The following is a 24,242-nucleotide window of genomic DNA, read 5'->3' as shown; positions in this document are numbered from 1 at the left end:
GCCACACAAATGATGAACCGGGAAGGGGTTAAGTGATTTTAAGGCTGTGGGATTTGTAGTTTCAAGAGGTTTTGTGTTTTATGAAAAGTGCAACATGGCAGTAATACCACTGGGTCACCTTTGTTGCAATTCCAGTCGATTTAGTTTTTTGTTTTTTTTCAAGCATCTCATATTTTCACCAATCCCATAGAATGTGGGTATCATCTTGTACCCGCTTCTCCTTCACCGAGTGTGTTTTTGTTTCTTTTTGTTGTAAGATGTGTGCTGAGTTCTTTTGTTATTTACATAAACTGTTGTCAGAGCGCCCAATCTGTGCATGGAGGAGCGGCGTGTTGCTTAGCATAAAGACCACAGTCTTATCTCAACACCTCCTTCCAGATGGGACAAGGCCGAGAATTGCAGCGCGCACACACACATACACCCACCGCACACACACACACACATACACACGTGCTGCAAAACAATAGGAAGATCAAAAAAAAGGACCTAGTGCAGCTCCTATAGAAGGACAAAGGTTCATGTTTTTCTGTTGCGATTTATGATGTGATTCAACTTTGAAATGTCAAGGCCTTATTTTTATTTTATAGTTCGACAAAAACTTTCTCTGCTTTTTCAGATTATATTTCCTCACTGTGAAATATTACACAAGCCTGGAATCTGCAGTGGCCTCATTTGTAGCATTTTTGTACAATTTCCATGCTACTCTTCATTGTAAAACTATTGAAAATACAACCTGCTTGGAGGAATTTCCATTACTATTGCATTTGAATATCGTCTAGACTAAAACAGAATGTGAAGTGGGGCCATAAATTACATTAGGAATAAATGATTATGCCGTAATCGCATCTGATAATCTCTGTCCAGATATGGCTGCTGTCACCTAAAAGCAGGGGCAGAGAGACGAAGGCCACTTTTTCATCTTCCTCTCCAACTGTCCAAAACCCATTCTGTGTGACTTCATAGGTCACCCCTCTCTGGTGCACTCACTGGTTTCCCCCTCCATCCCTCCCCTCCCTCGCCTCCTACCCCACCCCCCCCTGCTTTCTTTAATACTTTCTCCATGGAGTAAGTCGGGGGGGACAGGCGGTCACGCAGTAGCTGGCTTCATGATTAATGGTGTTTATTCTTGACAGAAGGCTCCTTTATTTATCTGCATTGCAGTTTCCCTGATACTATCAGTCACCTGAATGAAAAATATTCAGTCATACCAATTTTGCAGTATAATTGAGTAGAGTCACTTCCTTTCAGCTCCCCCTCTCTCACCCCCCCCCCCCCCTCCCCACACTTGCTCTCCTCTCCCACTCTATCTGGCAGCCTTATCATCGCCACAGTAATTTTCGCGCTGCGTTGTTTGATATGGAGAGGCTGGCTTTAGCCGCATTTGACATAAAGCCTCTTCAATTTTCACAGGAGGAAAAAAAAAGGGGGGGAAAGAAAGTTGTGCCACTCTGTGAAAATGTGCGAGGAGGGTAAAGTACCCCCCCCCCCCCCCTTCTTTTTTTTCTGAGGCAATTTCAGGATTTAGAGAGAAAGGAGATAAATGCCTAAGCAGAAATGTGGGCCGATTGAAGTTACAGTATATCTATTTTTTTTGTATTACACCAGTTTCAGAGCCTCTAAATGGGCAGCGTAGTCTCTCTTTTTTCCTCTGCAGCCTGTGCACTGGACCGTGATATATTTGAAGGCACCTGTGTATTTTGAGAATGATGGATCCAGCAGGTTGGGAGAAAAAAGAGGGGGAAAAAAAGAGTTTTGCACAGCAGACACTTGACAGGGCCTGTAAAGGTTTTAGGGTTGAGTCATTACCTGTGGAGATCTGTTAAGACATGTTCCCAAAAACTACTTACAGATGCTGGTGCTGCTTCTGCTGTACGTATATTAAAATGTATCCCGTCTGTTATTAAATATCACGGGAATTTTTCTATTGTTTAATTTTCTTTCAAGGGTTTTACATATGATTTTAAGTCTTAAATGCAAACCCTTTTTGTAAATTTAAAGATAATATTTCCCGATCAAATTTCTTACATAACTATTATATTCATTCGAGTCTGAGGATTTGTTTAACAAATGTTCCCGTTTCATTATCGCTTCTGCAGTGTTCCTCTTGTATTTAATTTAAGGGTCCATTAAAATAGCTTTGAAAAAGGTACATTTTTGATAAAAGGGAAATACATTAATCTCTAATATGAGGCCTGTGAATTTGCACATGTAACACATTAGTGGATTTGATTTTCTATACACAAGTCATTTGCCCCCTCTTCATGTTTGAGATCTCAATTTGTAGCTCTCCCAAGGAGCACAATGGAAAACCAGGTCTGAGGGGAAGAGATAACAGGCAGGTGCCAACAGCTCTGCGCTAATGTGTGTGTGTGTGTGTGTGTGTGTGTGTGTGTGTGTGTGTGTGTGTGTGTGTGTGTGTGTGTGTGTGTGTGTGTGTGTGTGTGTGCGTGCGTGCGTGCGTGCGTGCGTGCGTGCGTGCGTGCGTGTGTGTGTGCAAGTGTGTGTATACGCGCGTGCATGCAAGCTTTCTTGTACTGCGATGCTTGCACACATACACACACTTGTGTTTGAAAATTGCATTATTTATTTCCCTCCATTAAAAAAAGATATAAAGAAATGTAAATATAAATATAATATAATGTAAATTTAGAAAAATATCAAATTTGATTTATGAATTGATGCAAACCATTTTACATTTTGTTTGTGTTATTTCTCATTTTAATAGGCCTAGGCTGTACTTTTTACATTCTAATATAAGGTTTGGACAGAAAAAAAAGGGTTATTTTGGCATTCAGATATTATTATTAGTATTATTATTATTATTATTATTGGAACCATGTCATATAAATAAATTTATTGATTTACTCATCTAATTATTTTTGAATTTGCAAAAGATAGGTCATTTATAATCGGGGAAAAAAATCTTAATTTCAGCCTTTAAAAAGAGAGAAATTGTTCAATTTAAACAAAAATGTCTGCTGGTTTAGTTTGTGTCAATCAGCTAATTAATTCACTGACTAATCTTTACCCCTATAATTTAAAATTTAGTGGGCAGGGACATTATACAAAAATTAAATTACATTTGTGTGATGTATTACACTTCTAAAGAGCTCTGAAGTGGAGGCAGATTTTCCTGTGGTTCTACCAAGCAGCTTATTTGATGGGTGTGGCGCACTGTCACTTTTTATGAGCCATGCCGTTCCTTAATTGGCTTTGTAAAAGACCCTCCTTTTATTGGCGGGGACCTATTAGGAAACAGCAGCGACTGTCAAAGATATAAGCCGGCGCTGACAGCACGCCGCCTCACAGCATCTCCACAACCTGAGGCAGCAGCTGTCCTCGTGTATATCTGTAAAAAAAAAGAGAGAGAGAGATAGAGAGAGAAAGAAAGGGAGAGAGAGAGAGAGCCTCACATGAGCTCTCTCTTAAATACACCTTTCCTGTAATCAGAGGATTGATTAATCAATTTTACTTCTGAGAGTGATTTTAGCTTCTTCTTCTTCTATCCTTTAAAAAAAAAAAATCAACCTGTGCCCCTCGGATGTCATGCTGTAGCAGTGCAGAAATGTGGGATTTCCATTGCTCTGATCTCTGGGCTCCAGACCCTACGATCCTACTCTGGGGGCCAGTTATAGCAAGTAACTAGACCAAGGGAACAGGGTCATAAATCCTCTCCAACTCTCCCCATTTTCCATCCTCCCCTCGTTTCCTTTCCTGCCCTCGCTCCCTTCGCCTCCATCTCTCCCTTCGACAAATGATTGAACCTAAACACAACAATGTAAAATATTAACCACATGCCGACTGTAAAATGCCTCTAGTCGGGCTGATGTTCTGCTAAAGACCAGTGACACTTTGAACGTGGGAGGAAATGAGTTCATTACCTCTCTCGCAGCTTCTGCACATCCTCTCTCTGTTTATCTTTGAAATAAGCCCCCCCCCCCAAAAAAAAAAAAATCCACTCCTTCTTTACACCCTTCCCACCAATGAAAATTAATTCACATCACATAAAGGGATTCTTTTCTCTCACCCTCTCGTTATCGCCCTTATCAGATGTAGCGTCCATTTCATCTGATAGAGACGAGTTTCATCTAATCAGTCTGTTTGCAACATGGGCCAGAAAGAAGCCCCTTGCTATTTCTATTTCCCATGATGACTTCTCTGAGAGGGTGGCAGTTTTTTTTTGGGTGTTTTTTTTTTGTTCCCTCCTTTCATTGAGAACTGGAGCTGCACAAATATGCAGAGTCATGAGAGACGCATCTGCAGGTCGACATGGTATTGCTGCACATCCATCTTGACTTTAAACTTCACCTTGCGTGTGAGTTTACTAAATTAAGCGTGAGGGTTTATTAAAGGGAACCGAATAAATCTGGGGAACTTGTTACACCATGCGGTCCTATTAGGAATTCCCTCCCTCTCCTATCAGTTTTGTTTCGGGGGTTTGTGAAACATCCTCCTTTGGGCATTTCCCAAATTTCCCCAGGTCTGTGTTTAAGCCTCCCCGAAGCTTCATCAAGCCCGAGCGTGGCACCGCCGCGCGTTCAGCTCCTTCATGATTAAATATCAAGGAACTCCACTTGACATTTTATTAGCCCAACAAGATGGATGAAATGGCCAGAATAAAGTAGGCTGTGTCTGTTCACTTTCCCACCAGCGCTTTGCCTTTCTTCTGTCCGGCTCTCCTTTTCCCTTCCACTCCAAAAGAAGTATGTATTAGGAAAACGTGATGGATTTCATTCTGAGGAGATTTTCGAAGTCAAGAGGAAAACATATATTTCTGTGTCTTGTACCTGATGCTCCGGCTCTACCCCCCCCTCCACTCACTGTGTGTCGAGTACCCCCCCTTCTTCCCATCTTCTTTATTTTTTTTCTCTGTTGTTCTACCTCAGATCTCTGTCTGAAGGATTAACCATCTCCAGCAGTGTGTCTCTGCCGTCTTGTAGCGCTGTGCATTGTTTGTGATTTGCTCGGGCCCATCCGTGCGGCTGCTCATTTCAGCAGCCCAGTGTGACGCGCTGGATTGAAAGGAGGATGGGGGGGGGGGTGGGTGAGGATCTCAAAGAGCCACGCCGCTTCTCGCAGCCTCCGGGCCACACTCATTCTACTCACCTGTAGACTGCTGACACACACACACACACACACACTCATTACCTGACCTGTCGGGCAGTGGAGGCGATGGGGTGTGGAACCCGGACCCTGTTTAGCTGCAGGCGTCAGCTGAGTTTTTTGTGTAAAAGGCATCGGGGCCATCGGGGCCATCGAGACGCCACTTGAGAGGAAAAAAAAGAAAGATAGATGTGCTTCCCCTCTGTTTTCAGAAGTTTAACACTTTAACACCCAGGAGTCCCCCCTCCTGTCTCCTCTCTTGCCCGAGGCATGCCAGAGGAACTCCAAACATCGACTGAGAGCTAATTCCACCTGTGCCTATTCTCCTGCTGAGGGAAGGCAAAAAAAAAAAAAAGAAGAGAAAGAAAAACGAGCAATCAAGCACGTAATTTTCAGTGAGCAGAGATGGAAGGTAGATTATTTCCACTCAAAGCATTTTAAAATGAGCAAAATCAAGCATGGGAGAGGACTAAAAAGGAACAAGAAACCCTTTTTTTTTTTTTTTGTCCTTGTTGGTCTCACGTTTGTTCCCTGACTTCACCCCCCCCCCCCCCCCCCCCCCTTGAAATTACAGGAAAAAAGGGTCTGCTCATTTTGTGCAATTTCACTTTCATGTTTTCGTTTTTCTTGCTGTACACCCTGTTGATTCGTTTTGGTAGACTTTCTTATCTCGATGGCTGGAATTGCATTTAATTGCAGTGTGGAAAAAAAAATGGCTTTCCAAACAGCCTGGGAAGAAAAACCCCGCTGCGTGGCACAGCCGAACGGGAAACTTTTTTTTTTTTTTCCTTCCCCCAAAATGACGACTGTTCGCAGACTTAATTCAGAACAAGCACGAGTGGTGAGAAGATGTGATTGTGTCTTTTCTTGATAAAGCATAATCCCCCGACTTTGCAGACGTGACGCCTTGATGTGAAAGAATTTTAAATTTTTTTCCCCCTCCTTCCTGTGTGGAGTACATTTGTGACTCGTCTCTTTACAGAGACGGCGGGTCCTCTTGACACCTGGGCCCGTTTGTTATGACTCGGGCCTGTCACACTCGCTGACTCCTGTGGATAAACATACGTCATCACCGCGGCGGCGTGTAAGTGATACGTGCCTGAGGGGAGGTACTGCGCATCGGTCCGGCCGGTCTATGTATATATATATATGTAGACGGTGTGCGTGAGACCAATAGCCCGGGGGTGGGGGTGGGGGGGTATTGGACTGGACAGTGAGTGCATGTGTGAGCCGACTGACGAAGCAGTGTATGGGAATCTCTGGCACGCCTCCAAGAAGTATCCCACCGAGAGGGAATCCTGCTTGATGTGACCATGAATAGAAAGCCCTTCCCTCCACCCCCGCAGACCCGCCCGGGCCTTTGATGTCAGGGGGTCACACGGCGCTCTCACAGCTCCGGGGGGACATAGTTACTCTGAACGCCTGGCAACCTCACCGTGCCCTGCCAGCTCCGCGGCCTCGCGCTGCCCGGACAAGAGAAAGGCTTAAAGACGACACCGCCGCTGCTGGTCAGCAACGAGGAAATTCAGATTACATGGGCTCTGTTGCTGTCGATGCTGACTAAAACAAAACAAAACAAAACAAAAAAATGTCAAAGGACAAATTCCTGGCACACATTTAATACTGGAATGTTCCCATTTAATGAGCCACCTGCAGTACATATGCCACGACAAAACAAAACACAAGCATTATTTGTGAAAATCTGAATCACACCTCAGTGCTCATTAAAACTGGACTGTTGGCAGTCCCCGCAAATGTTTACAAATTCATTTTTTTTAATAAACATTGCAAAAATGTATGTAATACATGTATGTAGTATGCACACAGAGGTCTTTTGGTTGTAGTCCGACAATCTCAGATCCACCAGCCAGCATGCAGTTTGTTAGGGTCAACTCATGCTGCAACTTCCAATAATTCTTTTACACTGATGCTGCACAACACCTGCAGTACATGTCCATTGAACCGCAGCTTGATGTGCACTTCCTCAATTATGTAGCCACTTATTATAGATATTGGACTATGAACTTACCATCACGGTATGGAGAAAGCAATGGTTTGTCATCAAGGACTCCCTGTGTTCACTTCTACAATGCAGATTGAATACATCAGTGAGCATGGCGTAGAGACAGGCAAATCCACACAGAAGTTCTTTCTTAACTTGCTTCCTCGTGCACAAAACTTCATTTGTTATCAAGAATGAGAACCTATGGATCTATTGATGAAGACCGTGTTATATGCATGAAAGCTATTGAATAGAAAAGGTCTCTGAAAGAGTTCTGGCAATCATATTTTGACTCATATGATTTCATCCAGTATTTTTATTTTTTAATACGAGTTCAATCTGAGCTTCCTCGAAGTCAAAGGAGGTGTTTTTTTTTTTTTTTTCTTTCCTAGCAGAATTTAACGAAGACTTTCCCATTGAATCATTAAGGAGCCAGAATATATCCGCCTTCCTCTGTTTGTGTCTCTCAGTCTCTGTCTGTCTGTCTGTCTTCTCTCCCCCGTGTCTCGGGCTCCCTTTCCTCCCTCCTTCGGTCTCAGCTGGCTCTGTTCCTATGGCCCTTTGATCTCAGTGAAAGGGTTTGGAGCTTTAAAGTGCTTCTGTTTCCGCTGTCAGGAGCCTCTCTCTTCCTCCTCTCAGGTTTAGGCTTTCAGAGCGGTGGCAGTGTTGTGCTGTGGCTGGGTGGGTTCGCGGGGCTGAAAGCTGAAGGTTCCTATGAGGTGGTGAGATTGAGGTGAGGTTGGGGGGGGGTGAGATGCTGTCAGCCTCGGTCAGGATAGGACCTGACACCTGACTGATTCCAGTTCCCTCCAAAAAAAAAATAACTTCTCCTGCTCATGCAGCCCCTTGTGGTTACATTTGTGTGTGTGCACCGCTTCCTCGACATCCTCCATCCATGAACATTTCTGTTAATTTGAATTGAACAAAATTAAGTTATAAATAAAAACTTGAAAATGTCATAGAACCCCTGACTGAAGTCCATTTGCATTATTGTTCAAAGTGTAGTAAGCTGTGAAGACGTGTTTTTGTTACTTCATACCCCTAAGTATGATCATGAACACGCCAACTACAATTTAGTAACTTGTGAAGCAGAAGCAGTTTGGCTTTTGAGTTGTTATATTAAAAAAATATAAGTTTCTCCTCAGTATTAAGTTGAGTTAACTCGACTTTTTAGCTCAGCTAACAGAACTTTTTCACATATAACCCTCAACAAAAAATGCACAGGAAAACATTGAATTAAAGTTGCAATATGTACAATTTGAGCACTGTCACTTTTGTACTTTCGGTTGCACTTGTGAGTCACTGTAGCTGGTTTGTATTCAGTCCAACTCTTGTATTTCTCTGAGGTTTGCAGGTTTGTCTTTCTGTTCCTAATTTCCAACAGTTCCGTCCTCGCTTGTGTCTGCTGTTCTGTCTGCCATTTTTGGACTGTGGACCCACAAGACATTGGCTACACTTCAGCATCCATGTCTACAGTGCAACACATCAATATGCATTAAAATACGTTGACTGTTCTTTAAAAGACTAAAAACTACATTCTCTATCTTTCCAACCCACTCAGCTCAAAAATCAAGTTTTAGCCACTCCTGCTTCAATGTTTTTTTTTTGTTGGTTACTTTTTTAACATTGTGCCGTTTGGCCACAAACAATTGTTGGCTATTATGTCAAGCACATTGTAAAGTTTATGTTTTCAAAAATTGAAACTAGCAATTGAAACACTGGTTAAAGTCCACTGAGAAGGTTCAGGGTCAGGACTGTGAGGTTGAAGTCATTCTTCCCTCTCCGTTTCGGGCCAGCGGAGCAGCTCCGGGTGGAAATATGAGTGTCCGTGAGTTGTCTCAGTTGCTGGATTATTGGATTTGGACTCACCAATTTCCTGTACTCTTCTGCGAGGCGCACGTCCCCAGAAATTTTCTTTTCATTTCAGCCGTAACCATTTCATGCTTGAGCTAAAAGTATTTTGCAAAAGCACAGTTCTTATTTTAGCTGACCGCTGTGTCAATACCAGCAGGTCCGACTGCCGCTCCACAATGATACCTTCTGTGTTTTTAGTGAAGTCATCAACGCTGTGTCTCTGCAGCCTTAACCAAAGGAAAAAAAAAATATTAGTGTTGATATAACCTTGTTCCAAACAAAGACTCAAGGCCTGCTTACATGAACGCACACCCCTCCATAAAACCTCAAAGTCTTTTGGGGGCATATTTACTCTTGGCAAGTGTGTACTCATCCGGTGAAATAAGACGACAGTTTAAAAATCCACAGACCGCTCCGTGTAAACACGCGGTGTCTTAAAGGGGCGCTGGCTGGTTTCAGCGAGGCCACGTGAGAGGAAATGGCTTCCATATGCGTGGAGTCCGTGCTCTCCGTGTGCCCTGTTTGCAGGATGTCTTCTTTGAGGGTTAATAGGAATTATAAACCGAGGAAGGGAAGCAGAGGAGTGACGTTTTTAAGAAGGGAGTCTGCAAAACCCCGCGGTACAAGCTTTGATGTAAATCTCAAATCAGGTGTAACTAAGACTTCTCAGGCACATCGGCACACACGCACAGGGCGAACATTCCTGCGCGCACACACTGCACGTTGTCAGATTACTTCCTTTCGTCATGTTGATAAATGTACCCTGGCAGATGCTAAGATGATCACGGCCCTGCAGAGAGCGGCTGCACACACAGGATCGGTCACTCTCTTGGATGTTCTTCACTCCTCCGAACTATCCATCTCACATGCTGTCCTCCTCAAATCCCCTCACACCTGGCTCTACACCCACAAGACAACTTTTTTTTCTTCTTCTGTTTAACCCTCCTCCCTTTCTTCTCAAATTCCCTCTAACTCTTATCTGTCCACTCGTCTCTCCTCCATTTATAGTTCATATCTTCACGTGCTCCTTTCTCCTCCTCTTCACCCCCCCCCCCCGCCCCCCCCCCACTACTGTTCGTGCTCTGGTTGTATTCCCTCCCTCATATCCTCTCTCCACACCTCTTTTCCCTCCTTTTTATTCTCTCATAACTTTGCTTCTCCTTTTCACATTTCAACAGGCTCAAATGTCCCACTTGTATAAGTTGCTATCTTCTTACCAATTACACTTTTCCCTGGCTACTTGCTTTCAGTGCTCATTAAAGTACAAAACATACGTCCAAAATGTCAAGATCCCTATAATAAAGCTAGAATGTGACAGAAAATGTTGCTGTTTCCGGTTGATTGTTGTTGAACATGTAACATGCAAGGATAGTAGACCTTACAGGACCTGGACATGACACTATTGTTCCATTTCAACTTTTGGCATGAGAGCTGCACCACTTATTGCAAATTTACTATTATTGTAATGTCAACATGTGTATTATAATGCCTGCAAATTCAAAAGGATCCGATTTTAACTATGAAAGAAAAGTGTGATTAATTCACAAAAACTGTGACAAAATAATTAAGTAATAAAGTAATCTGGCTGCCACACTGCAGAAATCAGAAGCATAAAAATTTTGGAAAATTGACTTGAAACATGAGAGCCATCAAGGTCGCCTTGTGAAACACTGCTGGTGGACACAGCAGACATACATGATGTTAAATAAAAAATCTAGTTACAGCTCATGTAAATTGGTGGAGAAGTGAAAGAGCACTGTTAATAGGAACAAATCCTAATGCACAAAGACATGGGACATAATCTACTTAAGTGTTTGTATATATTGCAAATCAGATTGCATCTCCCATGTTAACGTAGCATTCCACAGAACTATTTAGTACATCAATAACTATAGCGACTTTAAACCAGCTTGAGAAACATACATAAGACTACCTGACCCCCCCCCCCCCCCCAACCCCTCGTAGTTGTCTGTTTTTATTCAAACTTCAGTGGAAAAACAAGGTAAGCAGAATAGGGGTCCACTTAGGCAGACAGAGCCAATGTATGACAGGGTTAATCAGTGTCATTCAATCAGAGTGGGTATCTGGCTCACCTCACAGAGGGGGAAGAAAAAAAATCCCAAAGAGCTTCTATACTTCCTCCTGGTTTCTTATTCCTACAGAGAAAATGTTAAAAACATCACATGCGCTCATTCCACATGCTGTACTTGGGGTTCCTAAAAACAGTTTGAATGCACCTCACTGCTAGTGCCTGTGAAAACCAGCGCTGACGTGTAACTAAAAGCGTATCTGTTTGTCTTCCAGCTTCCTCTCGGTAATCAGTGACAGAGCAGGTTTTTTGTGTTTCCCCTCAGTTGCGCCTGCTCATGTGCACCTGAGTGTGTACGTGTGCGAGATTCACGATGTGGCTGTGTGACAACAGAGCCAGCGTCACTCTGCAGCCGTGCTGTGATCTGTGCAAATGAGCCTTGTAATGGAGGCATGTGGGCATGAGACTTGCTTATCATCAACACACGTACACACACACACACACACACACACACACACACACACACACACACACACACACACACACACACACACACACACACACACACACACACACACACACCTGTTTTGAAGTGCACACTTGCCCTCGCCGTGGCCTAGGAGGCGCGTCGGGGATGAAAAATGTATCATGTCCTGTTTGACAGCTGGCGTGCAAAAAGCACACTAATCAAGCGGAGGTTGAACAAACCGCCATGGCCACCGTGACGAAATGTCAGAACGTGAACCTGAAATGTCGTCACTCCTTTACACTTTCACTCAGATTTCCCTTCGGGCTGAACCTCTTGAGAGTGTTGTTGTCTTTTTTTCTTTTTTTTTTCTTTTTTCTTTTTTCACGTACACCTGCCGTGGCATCAGGAGACAAAGTCGGAACACACTCCAACACTCTAAAAGCCTTTAAAATTGTCCTGCAGCCCCTTCGGGCTAATTACAGAGAGCCCCCCCGGCGATGTGTGTGTGTGTGTGTATGTGTGAGAGTGTCTGTGCACACGTTTGTCCAGAGTTTGTGTGTCGTTTCCGCTCCTCCGTGCTCATTATTGACCCCGGCCTGAGCTCTTTCATTAGGGTGGCTATGAAGTGGAGGGACGGAGTGGGCCGGTAGGGGATCAGGGGATGGGGCGGAGGTCGTAATTGGGCTGTTCCGCTCCCCCCGGCCTTGCTCAAGGTCACTGCGAGCCAGGTCCCTCTCTCTTTACTCCCCTTTTCCATCTCTCCTCCAAACCTCCCTCTTAAACCCACACTTTTACCCCCCCCCCTCCCTCTCTTCCCCTCATCCTCCGCTTTCTCCTGGGGTCTTTTGTCACAGTCGACCAGTCCACTGGGGAGCCACAGAGAAGCGGAGGGGCTAATTCAGTCTAATCTTTTAGCCTGTTAATGTCTGGCTGATATGTGGATTTCTCCACATCCTCGGGGGAAGGCCTTTGTGGTGAAGGCCATCATTATGAAGTTTCCAGGCCCTCCTAACCAATTATAAGGAGGGAGACAAATTAGTTCATCTCAAACTTCACTCCTAAGTTTTCCTGATTGTTCTCAACTTTATTTCCCATCTCTTTCAAAAGACGACAATTCACAGTAAAGGTTTTGATGAAGAGGATCCTGATTGAGCTTGTTCTTTTTTTTTTTTTTCCTGTCCAAAAAAAGAAAAAAGGGAGACTTAGTTTTTTTTGTGTGTGTGTGAGTCTCGCTGAAGGATTTTTGTTAAAACACTGTATCCGTCGTGTGCAATTCTGCGCACGGTGTCAGCTCAAAGCCAAGTTCGAAGCCGTCCGAGCGCTGTAGTGTTGCGGTGTAGCGTTGCTTGTCTGGCGCTGGGCAGCGGTGAGCTCGGTCTAACGTTTCCCTCTGATTAAGATGCAGTGGTGAAAGCTGCCTTTGATCTGAGGAAATGTCTGCGTAGGGAGCAGTTGGAATGCGGCGCTCTCTCGTCTCTGCCTTGCAGATGGAGGGAGAGAGATAGTGTCACACTCTATTTGTCTGGGCCGTGCCACTGCCAGTCCACCCCAGGGTAGTAAAACCTAAATGTTACAGGATAATGAAGTGAGCGCTGTGATGTGTCTCTGAAACTGGAGGACTCTGTTCTGTTTACGGTCAGCTGGCAGAAGTGGTGAAAGTGCGCACATTCTTTATTGCAGTAAAACAAGAGGCTCTTGTGGGAAAAAAAGTTTGGAAAAAAGTAGGAAAACTTTGTTAAATGGGGGGAAAACAATACATGCCGTGAAATATAATTCAAGTTCAAATGAGAAAAGTTCAACTTAAACAGAACACTTTTAACGTATCTTTTTTCTTGTTTGGTCCATCTATGTATCCATCCATGCATTAGATGTTTGCAAAATATAATAAAAGTACATTGTTTTCATGTTTAAAATTAATGTAAAAGTTAAGTTCCAAGGTACACGCAAGAAGATTTTATACTTCATCACTTTATAAGATTGGCCACTTGAAAGAGCATAATCAATAGATTTTACTCAAAGCTTAACTTTCTATGTTTGGAGAATTGTTTTTTTTTTACTGCATTGCCCCTTAACCTTTTGTGTGTTTGTGTGTATAATTTTGATCCAAAGTAAACTTTCGTGCAAAACCATATGTGCACCAGTGGCAGACTTTGTATAAAGACCAGATATATCAAATGAAAAGCATCGAGAAGTGTTTTTGCCTCTGTGTACAAACAGCTGTTCACAATGATACTGTATAATATGAAAAACATGATGAAGTCCGACGTGCCACTAAGAACGACTCCTTGAGACAAAGCATGTGTGTAGTGAGAGTTGGGTGGGGTGTGTTGGGGGGTGTTAACACGGTTAAAGCTCTGTGTGTGTCCCTCACTTTCAATAAATGAAAAAAAAAAAAACCCTGGCAAAGAGAAAACTTCCCTGATGCCTAAATGGCTGAAAGAAGTTTTTACGTGATTATTTCCTCGAAGACTTTTCTGGACTTTTCCCTCTCATTTCACACGTTGTCCTGTACTTTCTCCTCTGCAGGCCTCCGGCGCTGGCGGGCAGTCCGGCCTTCTCCGACATCTCCCTCATTCGAATCTCTCCCCAGCGAAACCCATCCGTGGGGGCGGAGTCTCCCTTCCACCCTCCGCACCCGTACATCAACCCTTACATGGACTACATCCGCTCCCTCCACAGCAGCCCCTCCATCTCCGTTCTGTCGGCCACCCGGGGCCTCAGCCCTGCAGATGGTGAGCAAAGTGAAATACACACCAACGCAACTCATCACACATATGTATCCGCACGTACCGCAAGCGAAGATAAAAATGGATGATGGAGCCTCAGCAGACTCTTGAAAATAATTGTTGGAATTGATTAGTGAGGTTAAATTGCGGCTAAAAGAATTCTCAGTTCTCCGTATCACTTTAATTCCTGTTGGAGATCAGAGGGGGTCAGACAAGAGGCAACCAGATCCATCTCTATTAAGACCCAGGGGTTGGCGAGATGTTATCTGAGCGAGGGAGCCGCGAGATGTGAGTATTATGAGTGCGGCGCTCCCCGTGTGGGTGGGGGCTCAGGTCGGAGGGAGGCTAATCCTTTTGATCTGTGAGTCATGTCAGAGACCTCTGGAGGATGCATCAGCGAGCGGCAGGGTCACATACAGTTACACTGCACGCACGAGAGGATGGGGGTGGGGGGGTGGGGGGGGTGGGGGGTGGGGGGGGTGGGGGGGTCGAATTCAAGTGCAGGTTTGGAAGGGGCAAGGGCAGGGAGTGTGGGTTGTTATGTCTTCCTATGGGGAGCGTTTGTTTCCGGAGACCCCAAAATGGATTTTGACCGAGAAATCAATAGAAGCCGACATCTGGAGGAGTTTATTAATGAACTACTGATTGAAAATGTCAGTGTTGAAAATGGGAATAAGGAGTACACCCACATTTTAGATCCACATTCTTAGCAAATCCTGTGAAAAAAAATAATGGATGTTTGATTGATTTCAAATAAGTTTTGAACAATTAGGCAGTTGTTGTTTTTTTCAATAAGTAAGAAAGCAAAACTTATTGCTACATCCAGCTTTGCAAATAGTAAAATTGAAAAAAAACCACATATTTTTTACTTGGCAAACTAATCTTTCAGGTGTTGAAATGAAGCAAAAAGCCATTTTTTTGGTCTAATTTCCACCAATTAAAATTTGTCTGAAGCCACAAAACAGATTTCTAAACATTCATATAGTTTTGCTATACGTACCTAAACTGCGGTCTATGTTGGATTAATGAAAATTGAAAATGACAATTAGCAACAGCAAATATGGCATAATCTGTTTTAGCCATTTTTGTTTTTTAAAGTTTTAATCATTTTAGCTGTTTTAGTTTGTTCTTTTTAAATGTTTACACTTTTTAGATATTAGCAGCTTTAGAAATTTAGTTTAACTGAGATTAAATAAACATGTTGGAACGGCAAGTCCATTTCTTCTATACAAAATAATCCCAATTATTTATTTACACATGATTTTGTGAAGGCTAGAGGAGCCGCATGTGACTCAATTTGAGCCACAACTTGAGACCCTCATCCTTCGCCCTCACCTTTCTGATCCATCAAGAGCGGACACCCATTTTGTGTTGAAGTGTGTTTCTCAAACTGCAGATAGCTTCTACACCCGTGCACTCAGCCTCATCCTCATGCAGGTCTGTTAAAACTTGTTTCCCAGTGGAAACCACGACTCTCTGCTCCTGCAAGTCTACTCTGCAGTTCAATCCCTCGATCCTCCCAGTTTTTTTTTTTACATTACCACACCACAATGTGCACCAGTCTCAGATTGCTTTAAAGCAAAATAGTTTCTCCAACCTACCACACGATCCCTCCTCACTGCATAATGCCGTGAATTGTGAATGAGGCACCTAATTACTCCTTTAATCAATCCAGTGATTAATTAACCCATCAGCTTTTGTGCTGTTAGTATATCACCACGCTTACAGGGAGCCTCCTTCTTCAATATGCAAAGGTTTTTTTTTTTCCTACCAAAAACTACATTTAAATAATGATGAATTAATTAACAAAATCTAATAGAGATTTAAAGTGGGTGGGATTTAGTGCCACCCTCTCGCTGCCACACATTTGCTTTCACGTCTTTTGAAAAAGAAAAAAATTGCTCCTTTTTCTCAATATTTCTCTCTTTTCTATAGAAGAGTGAGTTCAGAGGTAGGCTTGCCCCTGATCCTATTGTTGTGCTAAAGGAGCACCCGGTGGCTCACCAAGTCCTGAGGCATGCCTCTGCCTTCACCACATCCAGTGCCACACTGACAGCTTTCCCCTTCTCAACCCCCCCTTTCTTTTTTGCCCCGAGGATGGCACGCGGATGCCAGCATTTCTGATTTAGAAATCCCGCAAAGCCCCCTTTTTTTTTTCTGCGCACGGATGCTGAATGGGACACATTATGGTTGAATGCAAAAGCAAAGCCAAGGCGGAACACTGGAGACAATTAAGAAACTCCCCCCCTTCCACCGAAGACATAAAAGCCAGATCGAATTAATTTAGAATTTTTTCCTCTTTTCATTCAACCAATCATGGATGCATATTGGAGGCATACAGGCCAGCCTTAAGAGGAAATCTCCTCATACAGGATTTCTTTATTTATTTTCTTTTTATTTCCTCAATTGGGGGGAAAAAGAGCTGCAGCTCTCAGTGGTCTGAACAGATTCCATATTTGCATCCCAAACCACAGTGTTAGTCTTTTCCCTCTGTTTCTTAGAATATTTGCATATGGAAGCCCACCGCCAGATTTTTTATTTTTAGGCTATGGTTCAAGGACTTACAGCACTCTATAACTAAGGGAATGACTTCGAAAAGAGGTATTTTGAGAGAGAGAGACAGAGAGAGAGAGAGAGAGAGAGAGAGAGAGAGAGAGAGAGAGAGAGAGAGAGAGAGAGAGAGAGAGAGAGAAAGCAAAGTGGAAGCAGAATCGTTTGCTCCATCTTTATGCAATGCGGATCTATCTGGGCAGATTTAGGCCTTTTGTTTCTCTATAGAGTTTAAAGGAGCAGAGTCGAGGAGCAGGTTGCATATCTGCAGACTGCAGCACCGACGTGTACAAACACACAAGCACCATCTTTGGCAAAGGATGTGTCAGCCCACATACTCCTTACCACACACACATACAGTACATACCATACACTTGTGCACTCTTTCCAAGTGATCAAGGAATAGTAAGAAGAGGAGAAAAGGGCTGTTTAAGAATTGTATTGTAAGGTGATCGGTTCTGCTGCACTTGGGCATGAATGCATCAATCAAACGCTGACGCACACTCACTGTAATCTCTAAACAAGCACCCGGTAATCCCCAGCGAGGTTCTCCACTTCAGGTGATGCTCCCCGTGCAGCTGTTTTGCTTAACTTGATGCTGCTGCTAATGTGCTCATTACTGTTCTGCTGAGCTGATTATCATCTAATGTAAATGAATGCCAGTTTCATAATGCAACGTAGGTGCTCTCCTCTCCGAGTTTCTCGCACTAAGCAAGATCTTTTTATTTAAAAAAAATTCAACTTGTTTCCTCTCTGCTGACCCGCTCTTTCCCTCCGTGCTCCAGCGCCTCACACCGGCCTCACCACAGCCGAGTACTACCACCAGATGGCCCTGCTGGCGGGTCACCGCAGCCCGTACGCAACCGACCTCCTCCCATCTGTGGCATCCACGGCCGGGGCGAGCACCGCCAGCGCCCTGCACATGGAGTATCTGCAGGCTATGGAAAGTAAGTCTGATCTCACACAGAATGTGCATTCTGCGGTGGCGATTTGCTGCTGTCAGTTCCTTATGTTTTATTAGAACTCGAGTCTTTAACTCGTCCAAGCTCCAAGACATTTCTTTGGAATAGTGACCCTCAATCATTCCTATTTTTAATGAGCCGTTTCAAGAAGCCCTCTTATTTCCACAACATCAACTCTGTGTGAACTTTCGGGATAAAACCAGTCTGACTTGAAGCTTTGCGGTAACGCATATTTCTGATAATCCCGCCGATCATTTTCAGAATTTGCACCAAACACTTAATCCTACTTTTTTTTTTTTTTTTTTTTTATTACAGATCAGCATATACAACATTTTTTTTTTTTTTTTTTTTTAGGGTGGACTAAGCCTTCTTACATTTGTTGTAGGTTTCTTTCCTTCCCATTTAAGCATAGATTTGTTGACTTGCAGATCAAACAATGCCTCAGCATGTAGGTTAAATCCAGGATTAGCTGCGGTTGAGAAGTGGAAGGTTTCACTACATCACTACAAACAGTGAATATGTTATTCATATCAGTCAACCGGTCATTGTTTTACGGCACCTTTCACACTATGAATAAGTCCATATGTACACATCTGCTCGCATGTGTGCACACACGGAGCAACAATTGAAGCAACAAAATAAAACGTGGTGAAAACTGCTGATATGGAACATCTGCCATGGAACACAAGTGATGCTTCCTCATTGCTTTTCATTAAGAGTGCAGTGGATATCCACAGGACTGTATGTTTACGCACAATTTTCAGTGTGTGAAAAGACACCTCCCACATTCGTCCCCATTGGGAAGACACCTTTAAGTATTGTGAGCGCATACCTGCATGTTAAATCACAGGTGGGCCCAGAGGGAATTCAACACTTAAAATTGCACTTTTCACAACGCAACTGTCTTGTACTATATATAGACCAGGCATACCTCCTCAACAGTAGCGAGGAGGTATGTGCGGCTCCACTTTGACATGATTTAAATGAGCTTTTGTCTTAATGTGTTGGGCTCGGGACCGTGTGCAGAGGACTTATGCTAATGAGTTATTTTAAAGTGTAAATAGGAAATTAAACGCACAGTAAATCTTAGAGAGGTCGCGCAGCCTCACCCCGCTCCCTTTGATGAGAATGTATTTAGTCAGGCAGACGTTGCTTTCATGGAAATCCAGGGTGAAGTTCCCCCTATTCCTCAGAACAAACTAATTAAAACTAGCCAAACTTGTGCGGGTATCAGAAAATTAATTGCTATTAAGTGGGAATTGGAATGTCCCACCATTCATCACTGGAGAAATCCTTTCTTCTGTGTCACTTTTTAAGATTAATAGACTGAAACAAAACAATTAGGGGCCAAATTTAAGTGGAGATGCAGTGCTCCTCACTTAAAAATCGCCTGTGATCATTGCTAGTAATCACTCATCATGTTTCGACATCGTGTGTTCCAACACCGGCAAAAATTAACACTTTAAAGCTTTGGTGGATTTCACAAGAAAAAAAAATGATACAAAGAGCCACAGAGTCTATCAAGAGGCTTTCACTGATAATCTGGGCTACCATGCTACTGCTGCTATTTTGGTCCATTTCAGATCAGTGTAATTACCTTCAGCGAGAGCTCTGCTAATGAAACAATGAGCCCGTCCTGCGTATTTGTGCTTTAATGGGCCATTGTCTACGTTCGCACTGCCTAATTAGCACTGTAGCTCTCATAGATCACAATGACTTCAAGTCTTTATTTCTAGTCTTTATTAGCTAATCTTTATCTTCCAGCTATTTTTCCTAATAGTTGTTTTTACTGACACACAGACATCTGTTTTGTTACATTTAAGTGTCCTGCACTGTTTTATACAAACTGATGATTACAGCTATTCATTATGTGGTTTTGATCCTGATTTTTGTCATTAACAAGCATTTAACAAATGTAAATAACATTTCAAAATGTCACTTCAAGCTGATGTCTTTATTAATCTATATGTTAATATGTGTCGTTCTTTAATATCTGTAATATAAGCTAAAATCTTAACAAATAATGGAAAACTTCATCGTGAATATAGTTTTAATAATATCAAATATGGTTTCTTTGGAGTTTTATTGTGCTTAAATAAACATCAGCTGTGTTCCACTATATTGTAATATGTTTATTCATTCTTAATATATTGCCTATGCTGACCAAACAGGAGAACTTTAAGTAAAAATATACCTCTTGCACTGTTTTTAGGACCACAATTATTTCTGTTTATTAGCACATGATCTTAATGAGTATACATACAATTACATGAATGTGGCTATTTTTCACTCGACTTTATCTGTTACCAACTTTGAGCAGTCAGTTCTCTCTCAGTCCGTCCCCCCCGGTGCCCCCCCAGGTGCGTCTGCTGAGGGCTCAACCCCAGTTTTGCGAGACAACTTTTATTTCCACTGCCGTCAGTCCGGCCTGTCTGAGCCCTCCCCTGGCCACGATGAATTAATGGCGCGGCGGGTAACCAGCCGTCCCGTCCATAAATCAAGAGGGAATTAGAGGGACAGTGCCGCTACGATCCTGGACGCTCCTCTCTCTGTCTCGCCCGCTCGGCCGATTTATCATTGGGGCTGTGCATTAATAAACACCACTCCCATGAGGTTTTGCAGTGCTGAGAAACCAACCTTGCTCCTTAGTAATCCCCCCCCCCATTCCCTAATTCACCTCAAGTGGAGGCTGCTTCACTCGCGAGGATCCTGCTTGTTTAACCCTCTGATGACTCTGGCGCCTGGATTTATTTCGATTTCATGGTTGTAGAGTTGTCAGGAAATGTGCAATGAGTGAGTGCTTTTTCCACGATAATGCCATCTTCAAAAAATTTGCATCTTGTCTGTAATTGGACAATTGTATTAGGGAAATCTTGGCGTCCATTGTGATGTCTCGTATATGGATGCAAAGTTTTATTTCTCTGCTTTCTGATTGCTTTCACATTCTAATCCTGTTCAATGGGCGACAGGATAGCAATAAAAGCGTTAACATGTCAAGTTTTGGAGGTTTATGCTGGTTCAAATCAGGAGGATGAAGCACTGTGGGGGTTTTTTTTTTGCAGGATTAAATATTGTAAATTGAGCTGAAAGATAAGACATGTCCAACACATCTGAATGTGTTGGTTAAAGGCTCTCGATGTTCGTGTCTGCCCCGGCACTTCTTCCCATTGAAAAATAGGAGCTGTTTCATACAATGCACAGACGGCGTTGCTCTCCATACAGCCTCACAGATGAAACTCGGGCCTCCTTGTGCCAGAACACCGCTGCCGCCGCCACCGCCACCGCCACAGTATCCACGCAGACGCATTCACATCCGCATGCTGTGATTACCATGTGAATGGAGCGCGCTGTAATCGTTGGATGTGTCAAACGAGAGATGGAGCATTTTTACGTTTGCGAGATGGATGGATTGTGGGGGAAGTAAATATGGTGGAGGAGGAGGAGGAGGAGGAGAATGGGGGGCGGGGGGTTATCGGGGCTGTGTAAGCTGGTTTTGTTTAGCTTTATGAAATTACTCAAAATGTTTTATTTCCAAGTCTTGAGTCACAAAGTCATTGTGTCAGTTCACGCACAAAGCACGACATCCCCTCGGTGCTTTTTCTCTCCTCCCTCAGTTCCCCCCCGTTTTTTTCTCTGTCTTGTTTGTGACATCTCCATGTGAAAAGACAACAAAAGTCATGTTTTAATCTCTACCCGTGGCTCATTGTATGTGCAGAGAGAATGGTTGTGCCGTTTCCGTCTTTTACCTTTTCAAACCCCCTTTTTTGGTATTTCCAGTCAACACTGATTGCATTTGAATAACGAGTCAAATTGGACTTGATTAAATATTACCATACACAGTCGGAGCATTTCTCCAACATAAAAGACATGTTTTCTCATGGATGAAATGCAAGCAGTGCATCAAGTGACAGCTGAACACTCATTCAGATGAGTCCTTTGTGTGGTGATTGACAAAAATGTCATTTGTCAGGGTTAGATTAAGTTTTGACTTTGGATAATGTCAAACAGAAAAGCTCCAAAAATTACAAATTGCAGTTTTTGTGATTGTTTGTCAGTGAATCACTCGTGCTTTTCTCCCCCTACCAAAAAAAAAAAAAAAAAATGCAACAGAAAAGGATTCACTTACAGTTTCACAAGACATTTTGCCCTGTCACTTATACAGCGGTCACTTTCTGTACTCATTCACGGTCTCTTTTTCTCTCCTCGTCTCACAGACTCCCGCTTCCCAAGCCCGAGGCTCCCATCACGGCCCAGCAGGAAGCGTCCGCTGCCCATCTCGCCCCTGTCGGAGCACAGCTTTGACTTACAGACTATGATCCGCAACTCGCCCAACTCCCTCGTCACCATGCTGAACAACTCTCGCTCCAGCTCCTCCACCAGCGGCTCCTACGGTCACCTCTCCGCTGGAACCATTAGGTAGCAGAAAGAACTTATTCTGAACATGTCTTTAAATAGCCGGCGTTATTTTTTATTATTGCATTATACTTTGACGAGCTCCTATTGTGCCTCTATCTAGTTTACAATGAAATACAATTTTTTTTCTGTCTTGCGATGTCTCTCAAATTATATAATTGCGTGTCTTTACTCATGCACAGACCCACTGTGAATCATTTAGTAAAAAAGCTCTTCTTCCACCCCCGATGTGGGCGATTTTATCCTCTATCTCACTCTGTCCATGTGTCAAAGTGCGTGTGAATGGATGAATGTGACTGACGGAGTAAAGCGATTTGAGTAATAGAAAATTGTGCAATGCAAGTGATGGTTTACTTTGACTGACCGTCCACTGAATTTTGGTCCAAGCAGTCAGAAACTTGACGTCTCAACACAGGACGCTGTCATCATCTTGGTTATGGAGCTCTACACTAATCAAGTTAATGAAAGGGTTCGATTCCTACTGTGTCTCAATTTTGCAAATTAAAAAGTGGTGAGAACTATGTTTGATCACAAAAAATGCAACAATATTTTCCCACAATTGATTATGACAATTGATTGCAATAACTTCAGGGTCGACATATAATCCACAGATAGCCACTATTTACACAGGTACAGAGTCTTCTGACTTTCAATGAATTAACATTGAATTACAACGAACAAAACTCAATCTGGTTGAATACGCTCTCGAAAAATTGTGTGATTGGCCCCCTTACCCAATCAGGTGCCTGGGACGTTGCAAATCATTTTGGAGAAACATGAATGTGATGATAAACGTTTTGGAAAATTTGGATGAAATCAAAGGTCATCGTTGTTATTTGTGGCAGTAACATGAAAACATGGTCAAATCTGTAAGGATAAGTAGGCAAACTGCCATGTCACTTACCTGCTTTGCAAAAACACAAGTCTGCTGATCGCTATATAACGATTGCATCCCGGGCTTCGTGTGAGTGTGTTTCCTTCAAGGTGGTCATTTGGGAACTTGCATGTGCCAATATGGAGTCAAAGCGCAGCATCTCCCGAAAGAGAGAGACGTTGTAGATGGTTTTATAATATCGATTGGCATATTTCATCCACCACTTTGATAAACCTATGCATCTCCTTCAGGACACTGCGGCGTTCCGCCAGATCAATGTGTGCAACAAAAAAGTGTGAAAGGAAGTGTGGTTGGTGTGAATATGTGCGTGCATCATCCACGTCAAACCCCCATGTGGGTGATGAGCTCCCCAGCCAGCCAGTCAGCTTGCCTCCCCCGGCGGCTTGTGTCAGTCATCCGCTAACTCCTCATGGGAAAAATCACATTCATCACACCCAGGTTGGGGAGGCTAAAGCAGAGGGGAAGCAAAAGAAAAGGAGTCGAGACGGAGAAGGGGGGGGGGGAATAGGAAGATCCATTGCCCCACCCACAGCCATTGATCAGCAATCTGTAGGAAGAGTCTGATCAATCATGCTGCACACTTAGCCACTGTCCAAGTGACAGGGCCCAAATAGCCAGAGCCAACAGACTGATGAGTGATATGACAAGCGGATGGGCCCCCAAATGTGTCTCGGCCCATTGATTTCCACTCGGCTCGTAATAAGATCAGCAGACATATGGGTCGCAGCGAGAGCAAAGCGTCAGCGCTCAGGATGAATGGAGGCTTGCTGCCGTTGAGCCACACAGATCTGTGTTTATCCGGTGGTTCACCAGTGGTTGTACAAACCGCTCCCCCGAGGATGCTCAGTGGCTTTTTTTTTTTTTTTTTACGATCAACAAACTTTAGCTCAGGTTTGCGGGTTAATAAACTTACACCAGAAGCGACTCGGTAAAATAGTTGAGCCCTATTTATATGGCTATAAGACACACTGCAGATTATTTATCACGTGTCTCATTTGCCCAGTGGAGAAATGACATACTGCCTTACACAGAACTCGTGATAATTCACTGTGTTAACAAGCTGAACGTCGGCAGGGATTTGCAGACAGTACGTAGCTCCAGCATTACCACACCGCCTCCTGTCAGATTGTCCTCAGGGTTGCGCAGCTATCCAGAACAATCCATTTACCTACTATCTTTCCCCCTTTTTGTCTCATTGCCTTTTGCAGCTGTAATTTTGTATTTATTTATTTATTTGTT

The 24,242-nt window shown here is 43.4% G+C and overlaps 1 protein-coding gene across 2 annotated transcripts in view; it reads left to right on the top strand.

The window, feature by feature from the left end:
• Positions 1-24,242, top strand: part of gli3 (GLI family zinc finger 3) — a 97,123-nt gene that overhangs the window by 56,988 nt on the left and 15,893 nt on the right. For both annotated transcript variants that reach the window (XM_080515084.1, XM_080515083.1), the window contains exons 5-7: positions 13,984-14,189; positions 17,519-17,680; positions 21,910-22,111. In XM_080515084.1, the coding sequence (XP_080371210.1) occupies positions 13,984-14,189; positions 17,519-17,680; positions 21,910-22,111 (570 nt within the window). The remainder of the gene's footprint in view (positions 1-13,983; positions 14,190-17,518; positions 17,681-21,909; positions 22,112-24,242) is intronic.

The sequence above is a fragment of the Blennius ocellaris genome (genome assembly GCF_963422515.1).
Source record: "Blennius ocellaris genome assembly, chromosome: 19".
NCBI lineage: Eukaryota > Metazoa > Chordata > Actinopteri > Blenniiformes > Blenniidae > Blennius > Blennius ocellaris.
The sequence above is the reverse complement of the archived record's forward strand: the minus strand, read 5'-3'. Positions and strand labels throughout refer to the sequence as shown.